This window comes from Oncorhynchus gorbuscha, linkage group LG23 (genome assembly GCF_021184085.1).
Source record: "Oncorhynchus gorbuscha isolate QuinsamMale2020 ecotype Even-year linkage group LG23, OgorEven_v1.0, whole genome shotgun sequence".
Lineage (NCBI taxonomy): Eukaryota > Metazoa > Chordata > Actinopteri > Salmoniformes > Salmonidae > Oncorhynchus > Oncorhynchus gorbuscha.
This window is the reverse complement of record NC_060195.1, coordinates 41175585-41200059: the sequence shown is the minus strand read 5'-3', so window position 1 is coordinate 41200059 and position 24475 is coordinate 41175585. Positions and strand designations below refer to the sequence as shown.

The 24475-nt window shown below is 40.9% G+C and overlaps 2 protein-coding genes and 1 long non-coding RNA gene across 5 annotated transcripts; all 3 read right to left on the bottom strand.

The window, feature by feature from the left end:
* Positions 1-2640: 2640 nt before the first annotated feature.
* On the bottom strand, positions 2641-4388 carry LOC124010791 (leukocyte cell-derived chemotaxin-2-like). The gene is made up of 4 exons (XM_046323453.1): positions 4228-4388; positions 3882-3993; positions 3446-3597; positions 2641-2979 (listed from the first exon to the last, which is right to left on the bottom strand). Exons 1-4 carry the CDS (start codon positions 4265-4267, stop codon positions 2813-2815), a joined length of 471 nt encoding a protein of 156 aa, XP_046179409.1. The 5' UTR covers positions 4268-4388; the 3' UTR covers positions 2641-2812.
* A 3747-nt stretch (positions 4389-8135) lies between these two features.
* LOC124010792 lies at positions 8136-16975 on the bottom strand. Of its 3 annotated transcripts, none has more exons than XR_006834492.1 (4): positions 16870-16975; positions 13375-13542; positions 13098-13158; positions 8136-9755 (listed from the first exon to the last, which is right to left on the bottom strand). It is a non-coding gene; the product is annotated as an uncharacterized LOC124010792 (long non-coding RNA). The 3 variants fall into 3 exon arrangements; XR_006834493.1 differs by lacking the exon at positions 13375-13542 and having other exon boundaries at positions 8136-9301; positions 9559-9755; positions 16870-16964; XR_006834491.1 differs by lacking the exon at positions 13375-13542 and having other exon boundaries at positions 16870-16964.
* A 2057-nt stretch (positions 16976-19032) lies between these two features.
* Positions 19033-24475, bottom strand: LOC124010790 (proteinase-activated receptor 4-like). The gene is made up of 2 exons (XM_046323452.1): positions 23986-24475; positions 19033-22265 (listed from the first exon to the last, which is right to left on the bottom strand). The coding sequence occupies exons 1-2, from the start codon at positions 24131-24133 to the stop codon at positions 21187-21189; spliced, it is 1227 nt and encodes a 408-aa protein (XP_046179408.1). The 5' UTR covers positions 24134-24475; the 3' UTR covers positions 19033-21186.

Below are 24475 nucleotides of genomic sequence, written 5' to 3'. Positions count from 1 at the left end.
TCACAACCAAATGTTACCCAATTATCCCATGTTGAAATGACATGCTGTGCCCAATGGGTTGTGACAGAAGTGAGCTTATCTCTGAGTTGTGGCTTCAGTCAAACTTTGACTCTCTGCCTTACTGTCACTGAGAGGAACAGGAAGGAAGTCGGTGAGTGATTGTTTCAGCAACACATTTGAAGAAGCAGAGAGAGTAATAATAATATTCTGAAAAACATTTTCATCAAAAAATCTAAAAGCGTTATAGGATTTGGGGTTCTTTTAAAATGTGAGTTTACCCCTATTCTTTCCAGGTTAATTTAAATGTTAGTTTACTCCTCTTCTTTCCATACCATTTTACCTCCTGTCCAGTGCTGAATTTAACCTGAAATTATTGGTGGGGCAAAGTCAATCAACAAAGCTAATTTGCATTAAAACCAGTACACTGCACTGGCTACACATTGAATGCACTAATAATTCATCTCAAAAACGTATTTGGAGCCACACACACAAACGTTATATGATCCGTTTATGGCTACGTCCCATATCTTTAGCTCTTATTGCACGAAAGACCACGGTAGTCGAGCATACTTTTATAGAGTTAACTAACTAGTAATCGGCCTGTAATATTGTGACACAAAGGGGCCTGGTTAATTAACAATATGCAATGTTTGTAACACTATTCCCTCGCCTTCATATATTGCAGTTACAGATCCATCAAAGACATTTATAACTATTCCTTCTTCTACATACGCTTCCATCGGTATTACAGTCTGCCATCAAACATCAACAATAGCCATTGCTCTATGATCCACCACCAACCACTCGATTAGAATCTCCTTTTCCAGCTTGCTTTATTTTGAATGGATAACCTTATTTAGGTGGCTAATTAGCACCAATACATTTTATCTCTACATTTCCTTCATAACACTATGTTTGAAAATAATTTGCTCTGAATAAGCTAAGCTAGTAGACATGTTTCAACTAGCTAAGATACCTAGCTTGAAGACGTGGTAACAGTGTGTGGTAAACAACTAGCTAGCTATGAAGTTGACAAAGTTACCGGGCATTAGATGTTGATTTATCTGTGGCCAATGACAATGGGCCTTCTTGGGCGGGTACTTCTACTGTAAATCAATGGAGCACCGAAGAGGGGCTTTTGCTAGCTTGCTCTCCCAGCAGGTGCTGTGGTGATGTAGCGTCCCCGTGAATGACAGCACCCTGAGCAAATCACACACAACCAGAGAAGATCAAAGACGCCTACGCTCTGTACTTTCTCTGTCCGCCCCTCCACCACATAAAGCACTTGAGCGAGGTTGAAACAGCTGCATTTTGGAGCTGCTTACTCAACAAAAATTGACCAAAACAACAACCGATCACATGCTTTATTAGGTCAATCATTTTTTTGCCGAAAATGTAATTGTTTTCTAACCCTAAGTTTGTTATTCCTCTGTACTTTGAATAGATGCCTGCCCTAAGTGCCTCTGCTTCACTGCTCCTGCCATCTCTGCACCACTAGTTTCCATATCAGTCCCTTAGCCGCCTTGTTCATTGGCACCTCCACTTCCTCTCTTCGAAGGGACTGTTTAGCTAGCACATCTACTTCCTTGTTCCCTTCCACCTCCACTTGGGCTCGACATTGCCTTACTGGCTGCGCTAAATTTGTTTTGTTTTAGTTATGTAAAGTAACACATGCTCAGAATATTAGATTGTTTTAGTGCACCAACATGGGTAATTTTTGACCCCAAATTGGAAATGATGGCAAAATTACATTTTCTGTCAAACAGTAACACTTTTTATTTTATTAACCTTTTGTAACACAAGCTAATGGTTTAAATTCCCCAAAATATGCATATATTTTTACATTTTCACACATTTATAGTCAAATGTAATGTTTTATTTTTTCATTGTCACGCCTTGACCTTAGTATTGTTTGTTTTCTTTATTATTTTGCTTAGGTCAGGGTTTTCTTTATTATTTTGGTTAGGTCAGGGTGTGACGAGGGTGGTATGTGTGTTTTCTTGTCTAGGGTTTTTGTAATTCTATGGGGTTTTGGTATGTCTAGGTATATGTAGGTCTATGGTGGCCTGAATTGGTTCGCAATCAGAGACAGCTGTTTATCATTGTCTCTGATTGGGGATCCTATTTAGGTTGCCATTTCCAATTTGGTTTTGTGGGATATTGTCTATGTGTAGTTGCATGTCAGCAATTGGTTTAGCATAGCGGCACAGTGGTTTTTGTTAATTAAAGAAGAATGTATTCTTATCACCTAGTCTCATCATTACGACGAACGTGACAATTTTAGTATGTTTTTCATGTTTTAAACAGTTAATTTGATCAATAGAAGTTTCATTTAGCTTTTATTGTCTAAAGAACTTATTAAAGAGATGGGTGTTTTTTTCCACTGTCTAGTCATGGTACAGGGTTGTTCAATGACAGACATGTATTTGTTTTAAATCTATCATGTTTTTTTTCACAAAGTTTACTATTGAGTACACATTGTCAGATGAGCCAAGTACAACTAGTATACAAAAAGTGTGTGTATATATATATATACCACATAAATTATATATTAACATAGAAATCATTGTCTATTTTCATGTCTGTAACTAGTTGCATGAAAGGATTTATAAAAAATGATGAATTTACCCCTGATGCTTATAGGGTTCATGTAAAACTTTATTACAGAAATGTGCAGCATGCATGTATTTTATACTGTAATAAAAAATATATAATAATAAGCTAATTATTATTTTTAAACACAGTAAGCCCATCTATTGGCCAATGATTACAATCATGTTATTGGTTGATTGAGAGGCCAAAAGGGACTCCATTAGAAGAACTTGGTGGGGTCAGACTTGTCACACATCTGGACGTGGACGTGAGAAGTGATCCCTGGGTAGACACTTTGCATGGTCAGCATGGTCCCAATCCTCTGGCCCTTCTTCACCACCCCAGAGTACTTGTCAGGCTTTACGTAGAACAGCTTAAAGCACAGACCTAGAAAACAGAGACAACCACAGTGTCAGTCAATCAATCAATTAGACAATTGATTCAACCATTACCCAATTATATTCCACATATTCTTCCAATATCCATTCCGCCATGTGACATATTAGTTGCTCGTATACCTCAGTGACACAACAGAGCCAGAATATTGGGTTACGGGACAGCCTAAAAACATGCCACTTCAATACAGCCATGATCAAAAGTGACTTTTTCTTAGTGGTTAGGAGAACATACACAGCAGGTAAGGAGAAGTAATGTAGCAGGTTAGGAGAATGAAGTTAAAGTTAAGAAAAGGAGTAGCGAAAATGCTTTCCTAACCTGTTACGACAATCACAGAGTGAAGTGGTTGGTTTTTAGGGCATTCCATCGGAATACAATGCATATTTACAAGCATAGCATTAACTTAACAATTTATCTCGGTTATTTAAAAAAAAAAATATTCAGGATAGACACTGACCCTCTCCACTGAGGTTGATCCCATCGTTGATGGCTGCCTTCTTCGGGTCTGTGTACACGATCACTTTCCCGTTGAGTTTCACGTCAAATGGAGCGTAAACTGTGGCCCCATCATTACACACAATGTCCAGACCCTGATGCGCACGGCCTCCTCTGGACATAGATAGGAAAAAGGTATTAAAGTTGGGGGGTTCACAAAGTATTCAGAGAGTATCTCAATTGCAACACTATGGTATGTTTTCATTCTTGTACTGTATACAGTAAGAGTATTAATATTGATTTTATGGGTTTTTAGATTTCAATCATTGTCATGGAATGTGGTTAACATCTTATCAACTAAAGTATGAGGTAAATTGCGGACAGTAAAATAATACAAAACCAAACTGATTTATCAAAATACATGCCACAAATACTACAGACACACACACTTGCCATACCTGCTTGCACCGTGGTGTCCTTGTCCCCATCTGTCCTCTGTCCTCCTCCTGTTACTGGAGTTGTCGCTGCACAGCTGACCAAACTTGACCATCTCACACTCTGACAACACAGCTAGAGATGGGATGAACCACAGATATATTGACTAAGGAGGAAAACCTGTTACGCTGATATTTTCTACTAAACTATTTAAGTGTATTTATATTGAAATGCCAAAATTATATTGAACACAAACTGCATCCAGAACCAACCAAATTGCATCTGCGAGCTGGACAGCTACTTGATTTGATATTGCAATGGATTGACCTAATAGTTGAATCAATATATGTCAATTTTGGTTATTCTTACCTATGAGCACCACAGTAAACAAAAGAACAGCAGTCTTCATGGTAAAGCCTTTGATGATGCTTTCACTCAAGGAGAAAATCTACAAGAAATTCTTGCTCAGCTTCTCTCTGTGTTTCTGACTGCATAATGTCTGTGCTTAAATACCTGTTGAAGTTCAACTTTCCCACATTGCACACCCTTGTTTCACACTCTTTCATCAGAGTAGAAAACCCAGAATTTGGAAATACTTTGTTTACTTTGTGAAATCCAGAAAAAAATACATTTGGTAGAACAAAATGGTGGACAGCAGGGTAAACAAGTGGTGTTATGCTAAAATGTTTATTCTATTCTTCTGGGTAATTGACTTTATGTTCCAAATTCTTATATTTTATAATGTTTTATTGTTGTTGCATTGTCGAGAAGGAACCTCCAAGAAAGCATTTCTTTGGACTTGAAACTTGAAGCCTGTCCCTGACCTTCACCTGTTTCTTCGCAAATAATGTTTGTTCAGAATACTTTGATTGGGTTAAACAAAAATACAGAAAAAGGTTGACAAATTATGACATTTGGGTAAACTATCACTTTAAGCAATGAATATACTCCAATAGAGAATAAACATAAACTTTATAACAGAAAAAGTGCCTAACACATGGTGTACATTATACAATAATACAAAATTATAATAAAGAAAAACACATAATGGCCGTCTTTGACCTGTTAATGGTCAAGTGTATTGGTTAGTATGTAAAGCACCTGGTTATAAGAAACCATCAAAGGTATCCCAAATCAGTTTGACATAATTGACCCTTTTGACCCTTGACCCTTGAAAAAAATCCTCATGGTTTCTATGGGCAACAGGCAGGGATACTTTTCCTTTCTCTGCTACAAGTGAACAGAAAATGGTAAAACGGTGTGCCTGGGGCACATGTAATACTGACAGTCTGTACCTGGAGAGGTAAGAGAGTGGTGTCTTTTTTTATACGCTTTCCAAAACCAAAATCTAACGGAGAGAAGTGTAGGTTGTGGATAAAGCTTTGTGGTCATTCACAGTTGAACACAAGCAAGATAACGAAGGACACATACTTTTGCTCCAAGGTAAGCAACTAAGTGAAGTTAACCTTTTGCATAATGTGTAATATCTCAACATATTACAAAGAGAAAAAAGAAGCCAGCTGCCACCTGGTTGAAGGGAAATTTCACAATTTGTCAACTTCATAAGATAATATATGCCATTTAGCAGACGCTTTTATCCAAAGCGACTTACAGTCATGTGTGCATATATTCTACGTATGGGTGGTCCCGGGGATCGAACCCACTACCCTGGCGTTACAAGCGCCATGCTCTACCAACTGAGCTACAGTGTTCCCAATGACATAATGAACCAATTAGTAGACAATTTGTGGGCAATTCCTAATCACAATTGGTTAAAAAATCACAGGATGCACACTGATGATGACAGAACATAGAAACACGTAATTTTCACATATGTTGATATTGGGGTGGTGCTGGAGATGATGAAAATGAAGTTGAACAATTGTGACATTTCCCTTTAACAATAACATAGCAAAAATAACATTCATTTTCATATTCCATCTGTCATTGTTACGACCATTTTGGCTGGAGAAATATAATGTCCCAAAGTCCATTTATTGCATGTTACAATTCTGAGATAGATTCTCCATAAGGCACACGCATTCCAGTCTCTCACATTAGAGACTAGGAAGGAGTCGGGCTGCTGCCTTATAATTTACGAATTTAAACCCCACCCCCCATCAATCCCTCTATACCGCTCCCCCTTTGCGGGAGGGATATCTGTTCATCCATGACTGAGTGGGTATGCACGCCTCAATCATCAAGTTTACAGACGACACAACAGTAGTAGGCTTGATAATCAATGATTACGAGACAGCCTACAGGGAGGAGGTGAGGGACTGTGGTGCCTGGAAAACAACCTCTCACTCAACGTAAACAAAACAATGGAGATGATCGTGAACTTCAGGAAACAGCAGAGGGCGCACCTCCCTATCTACATTGACGGGACCGCAATGGAGAAGGTGGAAAGCTTCAAGTTCCTTGGCATACACATCACTGACAAACTGAAATGGACCCCCCACAAAGACAGTGTGGTGAAGAAGGCGCAACAGAGCCTCTTCAATCTCAGGAGGCTAAAGAAATTTGATTGTCACCTAAAACCCTCACAAACTTTAGCAGATACACAATTAAATGCTGGAGAGCGGAAAAGCGGGAGCAGGAATGACATTCTACGGTATCTTAGTCACTTAATGTTTACTTATCTGGCATTAGTAATCTCATATTACTAATGCATATATACCATATTGTTTTCTGTACTATTCTATGGTTTCTCATTCACTTAATAATGTGTACATGCCGTTGAAGTCAGAAGTTTACATACACTTAGGTTGGAGTCATTAAAACTTGTTTATCAACCACCACAAATTTCTGGTTAACAAACTATAGTTTTGGCACGTCGGTTAGGACATCTACTTTGCGCATTACACAAGTCATTTTTCCAACAATTGTTTACAGACAGATTATTTCATTCAGAAGTTTACATAAACTAAGCTGACAGTGCCTTTAAACAGCTTGGAAAATTCCATGAAATTATGTCATGTCTTTAGAAGCTTCTGATAGGCTAATGAAATCATTTGAGTCAATTGGAGGTGTACCTGTGGATGTATTTCAAGGCCTACCTTCAAACTCAGTGCCTCCTTGCTTGACATCATGGGAAAATGAAAAGAAATCAGCCAAGACCTCAGAAAATAAATTGTAGACCTCCACAAGTCTGGTTCATGGTGATGAAAGAAATAAAAGCTGAAATAAATCATTCTCTACTAATTTTCTGACATTTCACATTCTTAAAATAAAGTGGTGATCCTAACTGACCTAAAACAGGGAATTTTTACTAGGATTAAATATCAGGAATTGTGAAAAACGTTTGGCTATTTGGCTAAGGTGTCTGTAAACCTCCGACTTCTGCCGACAACTGTATCCTCCATTACTCATCTCATCTCATATGTATATACTATATTCTATACCATTCTAATGTGTCTTAGTCCATTCTGCTCTGACATCGCTCGTCCATGTATATAGTCTTCAAACATTCTCACTTAGATTTGTGTGTATTGGGTGAATGTTTAATTTGTTAGATATTACGTGTTAGATATCACTGCACTGTTGGAGCTAGAAGCACAAGCATTTCGGTACACCCACAATAACATCTGCTAATCACGTGTATGTGAACAATACAATTTGATTTGATTTGATTTTGATATCTCTGTAGAGCCCTGATCGATTGTACCCTGATGCTCGCAGGCCAGTCATGACAATCAATTATAACAACTTACATAACTCATACATAGCTACACAACTTAGTGCAATCACAAGTACAACGTTAGCAACAGAAGTCTGATTTACATATAATTTGACTCAGGAGACCTCAAAAAATATAACCTTAACACTAAATGAATAACTGAATGAATAACACACTACATGCATCATCACATTGCAATGTCCAACCTACAAATGCCAGAACTAGATTTTGAGATGACAATTGTGAAGCATAGGGTGCACGTGAAAAGCGCAAAAAAACAAACTAAGAAGTTTAAAATAGTATCTCACATGATCCCTAATTCCAGATTGCTCAAATCAAATGAAACTTTCTTCGTCACTTGCGCCGAATACATCAAGTGTAGACCTAACCAACAGTGCAGTTCAAGAAAGAGTTCGGAAAATGTTTACCAAATAAACTAAAGTAACATAATAAAATAATGAGGCTATATACAGGGGGCACTGGTACCGAGTCAATGTGCAGGGATACAGGTTAGTCGAGGTAATTTGTACATGGAGGTTAGGGGGAAGTGACTATGCATAGATAATAAACAGCGAGTAGATAACATATGGTGGGGGGGGGCATTTGATTAATTGTTCAGTAGACTTATGGCTTGAGGGTAGAAGCTGTTAAGGAGCCTTTTGGTCCTAGACCTGGCGTGCAGTAGCAGAGAAAACAGTCTATGACTTGGGTGACTGGAGTCAGCTGTCCAACTTCCAGCCACACATTCTTATTATAGGATGGTCCTCACACACCCATGCACACAGACAGAAATCTGTATGGGTATTCTCAACCTGGTCTCAGAGAATTTCGTATTATTATCTGTGTAAGTCCAAGACACTCCTTTTAGTATGATATATTACGTTTCGTATGGTATGTAATCATTTGTGGATGGCCATCAACCATTTTCTATGATTTGTTACAAATTACAATTTGTATTACTGTATATGTTATGAATTTGCGAAACATATGTGTCACACCCTGTTTCACCTGTCTTGTGCTTGTCTTCACCCCCCACCAGGTGTCTCCCATTTGTTCCCGTTATTCCCTATGTATTTCTACCGGTGTCTTCTGTCTGTCTGTTGCCAGTTCGTCAAGTCAAGTAGTGTGTTTTTCCGTGCTCCTGTTTTTCCTAGTCTGTTTTTCTAGTCCTCCCGGTTCTGACCCTTTGCCTGCCCTGACACTGTACCCGCCTGCCTGACCATTCAGCCTGACCTCCAGACTGTCTGCTGCCCTGTACCTTCTGGACTCTGACCTGGTTTATGAACTTATGCTTGTCCTCGACCAGCCGCTTGCCTGCCCCTTGTTTTTCAATAAATATCAGAGACTCGAACCATTTGCCTCTGGTGTCTGCATCTGCGTCTCGCCCTGTGTCGTTATAATATGATATGTTACGAAATCTAGCTAGGTGGCTGGGTGGCTAACGTTAGCTGTCTGGCTAATGTTAGCTAGGCTAGGGGTTAGGATTATGTTTACAAGTTAGCTTAAAGAGTAAAGGTTAGGGTTAGGGTTAGCTAAAAGGGTTAATGTTAGGCTAAGCTAAAAGGGTTAAGGTTAGGGGAAGAGTTAGCTAGCATACTTAGTATTTGAAAAGTAACTAAAATGTAGTAAGTTGACAGTTGACAAGTTGCTAATTAGCTAAAATGCGCAAGTTGTCTGTAATGATAATCAAATTTACAATCTTCGGGTTGCTAGACGTTCACGTTATACGCCCACCCATCTTCATCTGTTACTTCTGACACTGTCCTGAGAACATAAACATACAACCATGGAGGTGGAAACATTTGATGACATTTGTTTATGGATACCATACTGTTTCTGCTGCTAACCATAGATTTGTGCCTATACAGTAAGTACCTGCCCATATGTAAAACATGGGTTTCTTTGATACGTAAAAGTTGAAGATATAATGGACTTGCATCTGTGATAAAAAAATATCCTCTTGTGGTTTAATTGGTTATTACATGCATTAGATGTAAACAATGCATTCACATGTAGCTCACCAGTCAAAGTTATAACTGCAGTAGACTTCTCTTCCAGCTCACTTTTGCCCTCACTTTTGTCTCCAAGACCGCTGGAATAGGCTTGTCATCAATCTTCTTGTCTCTTGGCTTGTGCCACTGTTGTGTTTCTATGTCCTGATAACGTTGAGTGAGCGCATGTCACCTGAGCATGCATTGAGGTAGTCCTACCTGGCCTGCTGCATACAAATGTAGGAAGAACCCATTTGGCAATGTATGATTTCTGAGTGTCTTAATTCAACAGGCCCACCACTAATAAACTGAGCAGCTCAGTCACACACTGTAAATTAAGTGTTTGTTTACATCCATTGCAAAAGATAGTTCCTCAGTATTTGAAAAATCTTTCCAACACTCCCGGCCTCGTTAATCACCAAGCCTCGGTGTGGAAGAGAAAAATATCATGATCTGATGATCCCATATATCCAGTTGGAAATGGCTGTCTGTCCTGAGCTGCCTGTCCCGAGCTCACTGGCGCGGGAAACTCTGAGGGCCTGTGAATAGGCTACTTGATACAATGTTGCAAGTTTGCTAGCAACTGCTTCGGTCCAGATCCAGTTTTTTATTTAATTTAACCTTTATTTAACTAGGCAAGTCACTTCACTAGCAATAGCTCAAGTCAAGACATAGAAACGGAGGCAGACAGGCGGAGTAGAGAGATGAATGTGATTGAAAGAATCTGAATTTTCATATTTTCTACTGTTTTTATTTGTTGGCTTTAGGCCTATGTATTTACTTAGTCAACGATGGAAGTTCTAGGCCTACTGCTGCATTTAATCACATAGGAAGTTCCATGAAAAAAATGTGCCAACCTATAGATATCAAAGGCCAAACGAGAGGTATAGCTGTGGTGGAAAATAGGAAACCATTAGACATGTTTTTAGACGGAGTGAATTATGGATCAATGCTACTTGGGAAATACATTTAGCATCTTTGAGGAAAGTGTGGAGTCGGTGAGAGTCACGCCCTGACCATAGTTTTCTTTGTATGTTTCTATGCTTTGTTTGGTCAGGTTGTGATCTGAGTGGGCATTCTATGTTGGATGTCTAGTTTGTCTGTTAATTGTTTGGCCTGATATGGTTCTCAATCAGAGGCAGGTGTTAGTCGTTGTCTCTGATTGGGAACCATATTTAGGTAGCCTGTTTTGTCATTGTGGGTTGTTGGTGATTGTCTATGTTAGTTGCTTGTGTCAGCACAGTTCTTATTATAGCTTCACGGTTGTTATTCGTTTATTGTTTTGTATAGTTTGTTCAAGTGTTCTCTGTTCATTAAATTCACGATGATCACATACCACGCTGCATTTTGGTCCTCCGATCCTTCCAACTACTCCTCCTCAGAGGAGGACGACGATGATCGTGACAGTAACAAGAAGTGGTCATGTTTCTATTTTTTTGTATGTCTGCTGATTTCCTGTATGGATTTTCGTAGCAGGGCACCTAATCAAGGGGGTTATTCTGGGGTGGCGCAAGAAAAAAAGGCAGAGGATATTACTGAAGACATCGATGGAGTGGTTGGTGCGTGTCAACTGACCTGTATGGTGGATGGAGAAAATAAATTTGCTTCATCCATACTACGGTTCTTTTCCAAGGGCTAAAATAGAAGTCATTTCTATTTCTGACGCAGATTGCGCTGCAAGTCCTGCCTCTCCCATCTCCTCATTGGTTTATAGAAGCAGGTACCCACGTGCCATCTCTCATTGCTTATACCCACGTGGGTGATTGAAAGACAAACTGTTTTGCCGGTCATCATGATAATACTATGAAAGTTTAGATGCCAATCACCATATAATTTCAGAGATGAAAAAGCCTGGAAGGAGGAGAGATGACTAGAAACTATTCGGTTGACCGTTTTATGTGTGGGTTAATTGTCGGAGGAGAGGACCTTGTGCATTTCAGGTAAAATAACAACTCAATGTTTATATCCCAGGACAAAATTAGCTAGCAACAGCAAACTAGCTAAATAGCACAAATTAGCTAGCAAGTGCAAGCTAAATTGCCATAAATGTTTCATGCTTTTTGACCTGTCCCCAAATTAATGTCATTGGTTCTGTTATGTCCGTCGTTAAAGGAAGACCAAGGTGCAGCGTGGTAGGCGTACATTTTCTTTAATTTAAATATTCCACTAAAAACAATAAACAACTCAACGAACGTAAAGCTATGAGTGCAACACATGCAACACAAAAAGGCAATATTCTACAACAGAAATTGGGGAAAAGGGCTGCCTAAGTATGATCCCCAATCAGAGACAACGACAGACAGCTGCCTCTGATTGGGAACCATACTGGGCCAAAAACAAAGAAATAGACAACATAGAATGCCCACCCCAAATCACACCCTGACCTTACCAAATAGAGAAATAAAACGGCTCTCTAAGGTCAGGGCTTGGCAGGTTCAGATTTTGTTTTGATATTTTAACCTGCGTGTCATGACCGCGTTTGGTATAGGGGGTCAAAATAAATGTATGCACGATGGCACAAGCGCGCGGCCGGTTTGGGTTCCGTGTTAGGGTGAAGGAGAATGAGGTGAGAAGGGTAAGGAGTGTCCAATGTGTCTCCTATCTGGAGGCGATGTGAAAATTTGAAGGAACGGGTGGTGGGGAAGAAAGATCAACCGAGGGATAATGAACTGCTACTATGTTAAAAAATGTGGACTTTGTATTATTTATTGCAATGATCACTGACTGTACAGAACAAGCAGAGAATGCGTTTTTTTTTTATGGAATCATTGTGAATGCAGCTGAATGTTTTGGGAGTCTTTGTGATTTCACAGCCAAGTCTGTGCAAGAAATCCTGTCGGTGGATATTTCGCCATCACAGGCCCTTGAGCCTGTGTAGAGAGGTATTTTGGAGTGGACTGGGATTGAAGAAGTGGATGGGTTTTGTGAGTTGATTTGTTTAATTTTGTATTTTCCTGCAATGTTTGAATACCCTGTCCAGCTGGTGGCTGTAATTCACAATAACATTGAATTCCAACCGCCATTAAACCCTATCAAAGAAGAAGAATACATCAAAGGCCCGTCCAACTGATTAGTTTGGGCACCAACCCTTGAGGTGGCAAGCTTGTAGTGGACATTTCACCTTGGGCTCTCCAGAGTTCCATTGAAAGCCTTTTTGTCTGCTCCTATATGAGTATAATTGATGTTTGTCTCAAAGTTACTGAGTACCTATTTTGGGAGTTCCCTTGGTATTATTACTGTGTGTTTCTCCATGTTCGCAGGAAGATAAAAGTCTAAGCTTGTCCGAGTTAACAACAGTAACCAAGGGGGGTTATTTTGCGAAGGGTTAATATACTGTAACAATACTGTGAGAATAATTTCACTGCTTCTAAATCAATTTTTCATGACATAAATCAGTATTACTTAACCAAACATCTTGTAGTTTAGGTTGTTGTTTTGGTTTAACAATACATATTTTTAATGAAATGTGAATGCTGTTCAAAACATATCATATTTGCAGCATATACCTGCCGACATATAACACTTTTGAAAGCGTGCTGTCCTGTTTAAGTTTAAGTTTTCTAACTTACAGTGTTCACGTCTGTTTCATCATCACCCTCCTCTTCCTCAGTGACATCTGTCTTTCTCTGGCTGGACACATGAAAAGAGACAAACCACACATTAGAGACTTGAGTGCAAAGCTTCGATAAAAGAAGGGAGTGACTATTTTCACAGACACGTATTGTTAGGCATATGACACCTAGATTGTGGAAAGCTGGTAACGTTTCAGTCAGACGATCAGAATAAAGTGGAACCACTATTGGAGCTTCAACTTGCAGTATAACTCTGCTTATAGGCCTAAATTACCTCGCTTCAGGATGCCCTGGGGGAGGATTTTGGGGGACTTCCTGCTGTCCTGCTCTTTGACATTGGTCTACTTGACCATGCAAGTCCTCGTCATGGTCCTTTGTCGGTAAACAGTGACCACTGCTAGGAGAGTGACCAGAGCACCAGCCATCACTGCAGTGGATATGGCTAAAGGGAGATGAGGTAGGACTTATTTAGATTTTCTACTTTGTTTGTCAGGTTTTAGAGTGTTATGTGTTTAACTTTAGACAAATCGTCCATGTCTGTGACCTCAGGATATGTGAACTCTTAGCCTTCTCTCACCACCACTCATTGCGTCAAGATCTATTGTGCCATCAAACAAAGCAAGTGTTTGGGGACTAGTGTCACCTGCGAAGGCTGCTATAGGTAAAAATGACAGGTAAGTCACAACGTATTAACAGAGAGTCACATGATACATAACTTTACGACAAAGTGAGACTTCATGACACACAGTGGATTTTTGTTGCATGACCAACGCTAAGGTTTATCTCCGTTTTTCAGTGAATGCATCAATAGCAGTGTCATCATCCATAACAGAGTTATAGCAATAGTAATAACATAGGAAAGTACAAAAGGGAATCTGATCTTCAGTTGAACATATGACATCAACTCTTTGCAGCCACATTCACGTCAGTAGGACTAAGCACAGATGTGGCCTATGCTCAGGGCCCTGAACATGATCAAAATGTGCTGAATCTCAACTTCTCCACTAGATGTCGGGCTACACCACTTTTGTTTCTGGCAGGTCTTGGTTCTTCCCCTAATTTCACCTCTGTTTCACCAATTAGCTAGATATTTGGACTACAACCAATCAAACCAACTACAACCAATGACCAGTATTGTTTCTGTTACTCACATTATATTGCACAAATACTTACATAGGGGCCCGTGTTCATGATTTAGTGACAGAGAATTTGAGACGCCGATGACAGTTTAGATGTTCCGTTTGTATTTACCACTCATTTCTCTTCAATTGTATTTTGAGTCTCACTGACCACCACAAACAATGCATTTGTTTTCCTGAGTATACTGCATGTGTCACCAAACATATTTCACCTCAACAACCCTTACAATAGATCAAAACCTCATCCAAATGTCATTCAGGTTTCAGTTTAGGTCCCTGTGTTCCGACGCTGGGTTCTCTTGACGGTTATTCTATTTTTCTAATAATCTTCATGAGAAAATAAATTACCTTTCAGAGCCTCTTTGGAGAATCAATTGAAATGACGTGGGGGAGTTACTTTGGGGGTGCTGTGAATTGCTAAATCTGATTGTCTGTGTTTTAATGGCTAAGGCTTTCCAGACCATTAGAGGAAGAAACCATTAGCCTCACGGGTCATTTAGCCTCCATTTTGTCAGCCTACTAGGAGGCTGGTAGTGTCTGTTATGGGTTTGCCAAAGCTAACCCTGTTGACATGGAGAAAGTCCATTGATTGGTCTAGTAGTTAAGTGTGTGCATCCCAATTGCTCTAATGCACATGCACACACACACGTACACACACAACATGCATACGCACAAACATAGAGGAACACTCACAAACATAGAGGTATGAATGTGTGTTTCTTTGTCCTATACATACTGTACAGAAAGTGCCCATACAAGTGTGCAAACACACCGACATTCATACTCTTTCTCCCTCCCATTTAGTTACTGAGTACAATTAATAATTATTTGGCATTTGAACCAAACTTAACTATTTTGGGAAGCTCAAATGGGCCAATATTTTTATAGATTTTTCAGATTTGCATTGTCTCACATCTATAGCTACCCTTCTCATCTTCCGTCCAGCTTCAGGAGACTGTAAAGATTTGGCATGAGTCCTCAGATCCTCAAAAGGTTCTACAGCTGCACCATCGAGAGCATGGTTGCATCACTGCCTGGTATGGCAACTGCTCGGCCTCCGACCGCAAGGCACTTCAGAGGGTAGTGCGAATGGCCCAGTACATCACTGGGGCCAAGCTTCCTGCCATCCAGGACCTCTATAACCAGGCAGTGTCAGAAGAAGGCCCTAGCAATTGTCAAAGACTCCAGCCACCCTAGCCATACACTGTTCTCTCTGCTACCGCATGGTAAGCAGTATCTGAGCGCCAAGTCTAGGTCCAAGAGGCTTCTAAACAGCTTCTACCCCCAATCCATAAGACTCCTGAACATCTAATAAAATGGCTATCCAGACTATTTGCATTGCCCCCCCCCTCCTCTTTTACGCTGCTGCTTTGATTTGATTGTTGATTTGATTTTATTGCTGCTACTCTCTGTTATTATCTATGCATAGTCACTTTAATAACTCTATCTACATGTACATATTACCTCAATTACCTCGACTAACCGGTGCCCCCGCACATTGACTCTGTACCGGTACCCCCTGCATATAATTTCGCTATTGTTATTTTACTGCTGCTCTTTAATTACTTGTTCCTATTATTTCTTATTCTTTATTCATATTTTTTTAAACTGCATTGTTGGTTGAGTATGCATTTCACTGTAAGGTCTACACCTGTTGCATTCGGCGCATGTGACTAATAACATGTGATGAGATGTGATTTGATGCTCAGCAATTGGAGAGGAAATAATGTCATGCTGAAGAGAAGTTTCTAATCTAATGTAGTTCATCTCATAGGTTCAACCGGTATGGCTGGTCTGAATGGATAGCTCACTTTGCTTCTTTCAGTAAGCACAATACAATTCACACTGCTTCCTCTTCTATGTGCATAATGGGAATGTATGTTAGTGTTTAAAAAATATTAACATCATCAGCATAGCATCGTGTCTCTCTTGCTGTTTTCCATTATCAACGTACAGAATGTAATGCACCTATTTGCCTTATAGCTATGAGCAGAATAATGCAAATTCCTTACGCTTGCTGTTTAACCAATGGGCACACTCGTATCACATTCCTCTCTCTCAACCAATGGGCATAAATCATGGGATGTGTTTGTATGTCAAACTTACCCATGTTCTCGTACTTGCTGTGTCACAGCAAAAGTTACCGACAACCCTCCACCTCCCCACCATCACCACCTAAGACCTGTCATTGGAACCTCTTCATCCCCGAGGGGGAGATTTTAATGCCAACTGCCCCGCATAGGGCTACCTGCCATCAAAGGATCAGGCACTGAGGATCATCCCTCAGAGACGAGGCCATTCCCCAAACTATTTTAAGAAGGGTTTATACTTGCATTTTGTCTCTGTTGTTCATTCAGCTCAACCTTCATCTCGATTGAATGAACCAAATCCAGGAAAAGGAGAACTTGGCACATTGCAAAAGTGACAGATGTCTAACCAAGCTATTTTCAAACGTACACTTACAGTGTTTCAGATGCCAAAGCCTTTGTGTATTTGCAAAAGTTTATTTTTAACAAATGGTTTTCTTTGCATGTCAGACTACGTCGTAAATTCAAATATTCCGTTATACACATGCAGATATTGTTATCAATATCAGTATTTTCAAAGTTTATGAACAAAAAACAACGTACCTAGTCAAATGTATTGGAATCCCAATGAAGACGAAGGTTATTATCCTGGTTTAGACCCACCCAACAGACGCTGCAACTGGTCATGAGTGTCACTCACTTATCCCCCCCCCCCAAGACTGCTATGCCATGATACGCCTTATCACTCCACACATTTGGCCAAACGAAGGCGTTGGATCCACTGCTTGCTGGCACTTGATTACACACTCATAGGCTTTGTCTACTTGGTGTTACATTGATATTAATCCCTTTGTTTAAATAAGTGTACATGTATAAACATTGGTATTGTTGTTGAAAGATGAATTGTTCTTGATAGAGTGGTTTGGTGTTTCAATGTGTTTTGAGCGCCCAGATAAACAACCATTTACATGTTGATAGTGGGAGCTGGTATTGATTTACTGCCACTGTGGAATGTTCAACAGCGAAGGCAAGTGCACTGTGTATGTCTTGGCTCCGGAATTGACGAGGAAACTTCCTTCTGTGTTTTGTTTTGAAAAAAAAACATTGTCAGTAGTTAAGCAAAGAACACATTTGGTTTCCACTCAAATGATGTCAGTGAAGTTTGAGAGAGTGTGAAAAAATACATTTGGTTGATATATGTGTGCTTCAGCATATTATATGATATAACTCCCATTCCCCCCAAAAATTTATAGCACTTTATTTTAGTGATTTCTTTAAATCTGTGAATATAAGTAAGTACAAAAATAATACAACATACTTTCTTAGTAAATGCCAGCTGAATAAATACCAGTGGAAAAAATATTGTAAAATACCAGGCCACCAGTTCAAGTATTCAAGTATAAACCAGCCTAATGTACATCAAAATCATTATTAATGGCTAAATTAGGGGTATATAATCCTGACGAAGCCACATTATGATGTTTTGCTAACTCTATGCTTTACCTTAAAAACCCTCCATGATATACCATTTTTGAGGGAAATATCCAAAACATGAATGTGTTCCAGACAAGCAGTCACAGCATGGTATGAACAAAATCCATTCCAGACGCATACCCATTTTCACATGGACATGCCTAAATTTGTCCAACACGTCCAAATGGGGAAAAAAAGTATGGCATCACTTAGAGCTGCTTAATGTAAAATGCTGTTGTTGACCTCTAGGTACAAACTGTTCAGCTATTCCACGGACAATTGAAACATTTACCACAGAGCTGTAAGCTATGGAATAGGTCACCCTACCTGAAGGAATGTACCTCTATATTTTTTAGATAATACAATGAAAACAAATGTGTAATAATGTGTAGTAATGCTGATTCCATACTATGAGATATTTGTATCAATACATGTAGATAATGAAAGGGTTATACCCACTCTATATAGGCATTTCACCTAGACCAGGTATCCTCAAACTGGGGGTACGCGCAATGCCGTAAATATATATAAACCACTGTTCAAATGTTTGGGGTCACCTAGAAATGTCCTTGTTTTTGAAAGAAAAGCACATTTTTTGTCCATTAAAATAACATCAAGTTGATCAGACATACAGTGTAGACATTTAATGTTGTAAATGACCATTGTAGCAGGAAATGGCAGATTTTTTATGGAATATCTACGTAGGCGTACAGAAGCCCATTATCAGCAACCATCACTCCTGTGCTCCAATGGCACGTTGTGCTAGCTAATCCAAGTTTAGCATTTTAAAAGGCTTATTGATCATTAGAAAACCCTTTTGCAATTATGTTAGCACAGCTGAAACTATTGTTCTGATTAAAAAAGCCATAAAACAGACCTTATTCAGACTAGTTGTGTATCTGGAGCGTCAGTATTTGTGGATTCGATTACAGGCTCAAAATGGCCAGAAACAAATAACTTCCTTCTGAAACTCGTCAGTCTATTCTTGTTCTGAGAAATGAAGGCTATTCCATGCGAGAAATTGCCAAGAAACTGAATATCCTGTACAACACTGTGAACTATTCCCTTCACAGAACAGTGCAAACTGGCCCTAACCAGAACAGAAAGAGGAGTGGGAGGCCCCGGTGCACAACTGAGCAAGAGGACAAGCATTTGCTGCCAGTTGAGGACTTGTGAGGCATCTGTTTCTCAAACTAGACACTCTAATGTACTTGTCCTCTTGCTCAGTTGTGCACCGGGGCCTCCCACTCCTCTTTCTAGAGGGAGAACTAAGATGACTTTTGAGTAGTAAGACATGTATAAAAGCAACAGATACCATTAATAAGAAGGTGATAGAGGCGTCTTATATGGTGAGCTACCGAGTGGCTAGGACAGGCAAGCCCCATACTATTGTGGAGGTCTTAATTCTTCCTGCTGCCGTAGATATGGCTGGGAAATGCTAGGGAAAAAGGCCAAAAAACTATACAGACAATGCCTTCATCAAACAACACTGTTTTAACGCGCATCAGTGACACGGCAGGAGATGTTTTGAAACAATTACTGCTTCGCATACAAGCCAGTGAATTATATGGGTTACAGTTGGTTGAGTCAACAGACGTGGCGGCGTGGCACAGCTCCTGGTATATGTCCGTTACTATTATGGGGTGTCAGTTACGGAATACATCCTCTTCTGCAAACCACTGGAAACCAGGATAACAGGAGAGGATATTTTGAAAGTACTGGACAGCTTCGTGACATCAAATGCACTTTGGGGGTCAAGATGTGTTTATCTTTACTGGTGGCGCAAAAGCCATGATAGGAAGACATAGTGGAGTGGTAATGCACGCGCAAGCAGTTGCTCCCTACGACACTCGGGTACACTGCAGCATCCACCGAGAGGCTCCTGCTGCCAAGGGAATGCCTGACAGCTTGAAAGACGTTTTGAACACGACAGTGAAAATTGTTAACTTTGTTAAAGCAAGGCCCCTGAACCCTTGTGTATTTTCTGCACTATACTATGAAATGGGCAACGCTTTTATAACATACAGAAGTGCGCTGGTTATCAGGGGACAAAGTATTTACACGTTTTTTTTTAATTGAGAGATGAGCATAAAGTTTTCTTTTCTGACCATAATTTTCACTTGTCTGATCACTTGCATAATGACGAGTTTCTCACACGACTGGCCAATCTGGGTGATGTTTTTTCTCACCTGAATGAACTGAATCTAGGATTACAGGGACTCTCTGCAACTATATTCCAAATTTAGGCTATGACTAAGAAGTTGAAGCTCTTTTCTTTCTGCATTAACAAGGACAACACACAGGTCTTTCCATCATTGTATGATTGTTTTGTGTGCAAATGAACTCAAGCTTACGGACAATGTAAAAGGTGATATAGCAAAGCACCTGAGTGAGTTGGGTGCACAATTACGTAGGTACCCTCCCGAAACGGATTAAACAAACAAATCCAGTTGTAATTGAAAGTTATCCCTTTCATGCCCTGCCTTCAGTCCACTTACCGATATCTGAACAAGAAAGCCTCATTGAAATTGCAACAACGGTTCTGTGAAAATTGAATTTCATAGAAGCCACTGCCAGATGTCTGGATTGGGATGCACTCTGAGTATCCTGCCTTGGCAAATCATGCTGTTAAGACTCTGATGCCCTTTGCAACCATGTACCTGTTTGAGAGTGGATTCTCGGCCCTCACTAGCATGAAAACTAAATACAGGCACAGACTGTGTGTGGGAAATGATTTAAGAATTTCTCCAATACAACCCAACATTGCAGAGTTATGTACATCATTTTAAGCACACCCTTCTCGTTAACCTGTGGTGAGTTATTCATAGTTTTCGATGTACAAATAAGATTTCATATGTAAGATGGTTAAATAAAGAACAAAATTATTGATTATTATTATATTATTATGATGATTATATGTTATTAACATTTGAGAGTGCGCTGACCCTGGTACTAGAGGGGGTATGCAGCTGGAGGTTGAATGTTTGAAGGAGTATGGGACTATAAAAAGTTTGGGAACCACTGACCTAGACCGAAGAATAGGGACAACACACCCTGCAACTGTATTTTTCCCATTTTGTCAGATTTATAAAAGACATTCCATTAATATAGATTGACTGTGTAATCCTGTAGAACTCTAAAGATACAAACCCTCATCTCGAAAACCAGACCATAGGCAACAGATGAAGAGCATTTGAAATTTGTGGGAGGCAAAGTGGATGTCTAAAGAGACTATTGTATTCCTGTATGATGATGATTCCTTAAACACCTCCCTCCATTGACTGCATGTTTATGGAAATTGCACAGAATTTGCCATCCATTTTTTGTTTTTCACAATATACGATAAAAGTCATTGGCTGTATAAATGAGTGTCTCACAAACCAGAGGAACAACACAAGATTGAGTCTTCGTCTGATCCTAGTGCCTACACGTCTAGTTCTCTAATACCTATCTACATGCTATCTCCCCCTCTGACGTCACCGGGCTCCGACTAGACTTGGACAGCAGTGTCACCTTTGACCTTTGCGTCCCCTTTGAGGTGGACGAATAGGACACCTGGTTCCCAGTGGTCGAGTCTCTCCCGTTGTCGCCGCGGCAACACAGCACCGTCCTGACCTTTTCCCTGAAGTCGTCAGAGACGTAGTAGAAGATGAAGGGGTCGATGCAGCTGTTCAACGTGCTAACAGCTAGGCTAACCATGTAGGGCACGTACAGGTCCTCCCCATCATCCACCAGGTAGGAGTCGGAGTAGTGCAGGAGAAGGAGGACGTTGCTGGGTAGCAGGCAGCCAATGAACACTACCAGCACTAGCACAGTGACGCGCACAGCGTGGGCGTAGCGCTGGCCTCCCGCCACTAGGGTGCGTATCACAGAGCCGTAGCAGTAGAGGACGACCAGCAGGGGGAGCAGGAAGCAGAGAAAGAAGAGTGTGAGAAAGTAGGGCAGGAAGTAGTTCTCATGCTCCTCCTCAGGCAACGCGTCGTGGCACGTGGTTATGCTCGGCTCGTCCAGCTTGTAGGACTGGCGGGAGACGAGGAGAGGCACCATGGCGGCCAGCGCCACCACCCACACGCCCAGGCTCATGTAAAGGGAGGTGCGGAAGCTGCGGAGGGTTTTGGCACCGAACGGGTGCACCAATGCCACATAGCGGTCGACGGCGATGAACGCCAGGCACAGCACCGAGCCATACATGTTGCCGTAGAAGAGCGCCGTGACCACGCGGCAGAAGGGCTCGCCGAAGACCCAGTCGTTGCCCTGGAAGTGATAGACTATGCGGAAGGGGAGCACCATCAGTATCATGAGGTCGGTGGCGGTGAGGTTGATGAGGAGGATGGTGGATGGCATCTTCTTGGTACGGAACAGAAGGACCCACAGGGCCAGGAGGTTAGCCGGGAGGCCCCCAGTGAAGGCTACCAGGTAGAGCATGGGCACGTAGAGCACGGTGGTGGGAGCCTGCACCTCCTGGATCTGTTTGTCTTTCAGGGTGGTGAAGTTGCAGTTGGACACCAGCTTGAAGGAGCGCAGCCCTGTCAAGGTAGAAACAGAAGAGATTTGATGATTCGTTTGAGGTTCTGCATGAAATTATTTTCAGTATAAATGCATTCATATACTGATATTTTACCTAGAAAAAGCTGTGCATCCTAGTTAAGCATTCAGATAAGGCATACCCCTAACTTGAAATGTGTAGGTGACACAAACTTCTAATAACATCGATGTGTGATCTACACAAAGGATGGAGATATGCCTGCATTTCTCAAGTTAGGATTCAGCCCAATGCGAAAAGCTTGCAGGACTTTCACATCCGTAGTCGAAAGGACATTTTGGGTGAAAACTTGAGTTACGCGGTGTGGATCTCAAGCTAGGATTCAGATCATTAAGAACAAAGTGATCTCATCAGCTTGAAAATAACCAATGGTCATGGGAGGGGTCTGGCAATACCATTAAAGTGGTCTGTGGTACTGTATGTCTGAAGGTGTGCGAAGTTGCTGGATATTGGCGGGAACTGGAACACGCAGATCAGCTTCCCTGAGGCGGTTTCTGACAGTTTGTGTAGTTTGTTCTTCGGTAGTGCAAACCCACAGTTTCATCAGCTGTCCAGGTGGCTGGTCTCTAGCAACAGCCCTGGTGGACATTCCTGCAGTCAGCATGCCTATTCCATGCTCCCTCAAAACATGAGACATCTGTGGCACTGTGTTGTGTGACAAAACTGCACATTTTAGAGTGTCCTTTTATTGTCCCCAGCACAAGATGCACCTGTGTAATGACCATGCTGTTTAATCAGCTTCTTGATATGTTACACCTGTCAGGTGGATAGATTATCGTGGCAAATGAGAAATTGTCCCTAACAGGGATGTAAAGAAATTTGTGCACAAGCTTTTATGGAAAATGTCTGGGATCTTTTATTTCAGCTCATGAAACACTTTACATGTTGCCTTTATATTTTTGTTCAGTATATTTATCACATTTGAAATGCAGATAGACTGAAGCTCGTTTAGCTCCTACACACTTAGAAAAAAGGGTTCCACAAGGGTTCTTCGGCTGTCCCCATAGTATAAATGTTTTGGGCTCCAGGTAGAACCCTTTTGGGTTCAAGGTAGAACCCTTTACACAGAGGGTTCTACGTGGAACCCAAAAGAGTTATATCTGGAAACAAAAATCACAGGATTCTTCTATGGGGACAGACAAAGAACCCTTGTTGGTTCTAGATAGTACGTTTTTCTAAGAGGGTTACCTCTCTTGTTCAGTACCTTGCATGTGCATGTAGTGGCTCAGCGTTGTGAACAGTTTTTCAATCACCAATTATATTTACATTCCAGTTTAGCCTGATGTTGTTTTAGCCATTACAGTTAAGTGGGAGGCTATAGTAACAGTTCCCAGAGAGCTCAGGCTCATTTCAGCAAATGGTTTAATTTACAGGAAATAGCTGGCCGGTATATGGCAATAATGTACATAAACTACCCTATAGAGAACACATTCCTACTCAGTAGATAAGAGGCAGTAGATTAGCTTGCATGCCGGTATATCTTCAAAATCACAGGAAACATGAGCTTCCTCAACTGAAATGACCACATCCAAGCTACTTACTGTTGTACATGAACTCCTACCCAAATAAAAAATAAACATTCACACAATGAAACCCAAACGAAGGGTTTCATTAAGCAAACCATTAGTTTGTGGTTTGCTTAATGAAAGTGACCTGAAGGAGTTTGGATCGAAAGAAGGAGAAAAAAAGATGCACCAACTTACGGACGCCCATGCCAGTGCACTCCTCCGTGGAGGGAGAGGAGGAACAGCCATGGAGGAGAGCAGAGAGAGAGAGCAGCAATAGCAGAGTCCCGGCTGGAGTCCCGGCTGGAGTCCCGGCTGGAGTCCCGGCTGGAGCAAAGAGACTCATGGTGCTGCAGAGGATCCGTGCTCTCTCACAGCGAAAGCTATAATTTATGGTCAGGCACTACTTCCACAAGCAGAGAGAGCTGCCTCTCCCTTCCTTCCTTTCACTGCTCTGTGTAACGCAGCCCCTGTGTCCCAAGTCCTGTGATGATAATACAGTGAAGTCTAAAATTGTTATCTCCTTTGCCACAATATCACCCTTCAAATCACTGTGTTCCTGACGAAGTTTGTCAAGAGTCTCAGCTGTGTCTCAGATGAGTTCAGCAGCTTGACTTCAACAGACTACACCGGTCTCTTCTACACTGTACTCCTATCCTCTATTCTAATATGGTCCAGCTGTGTGTCT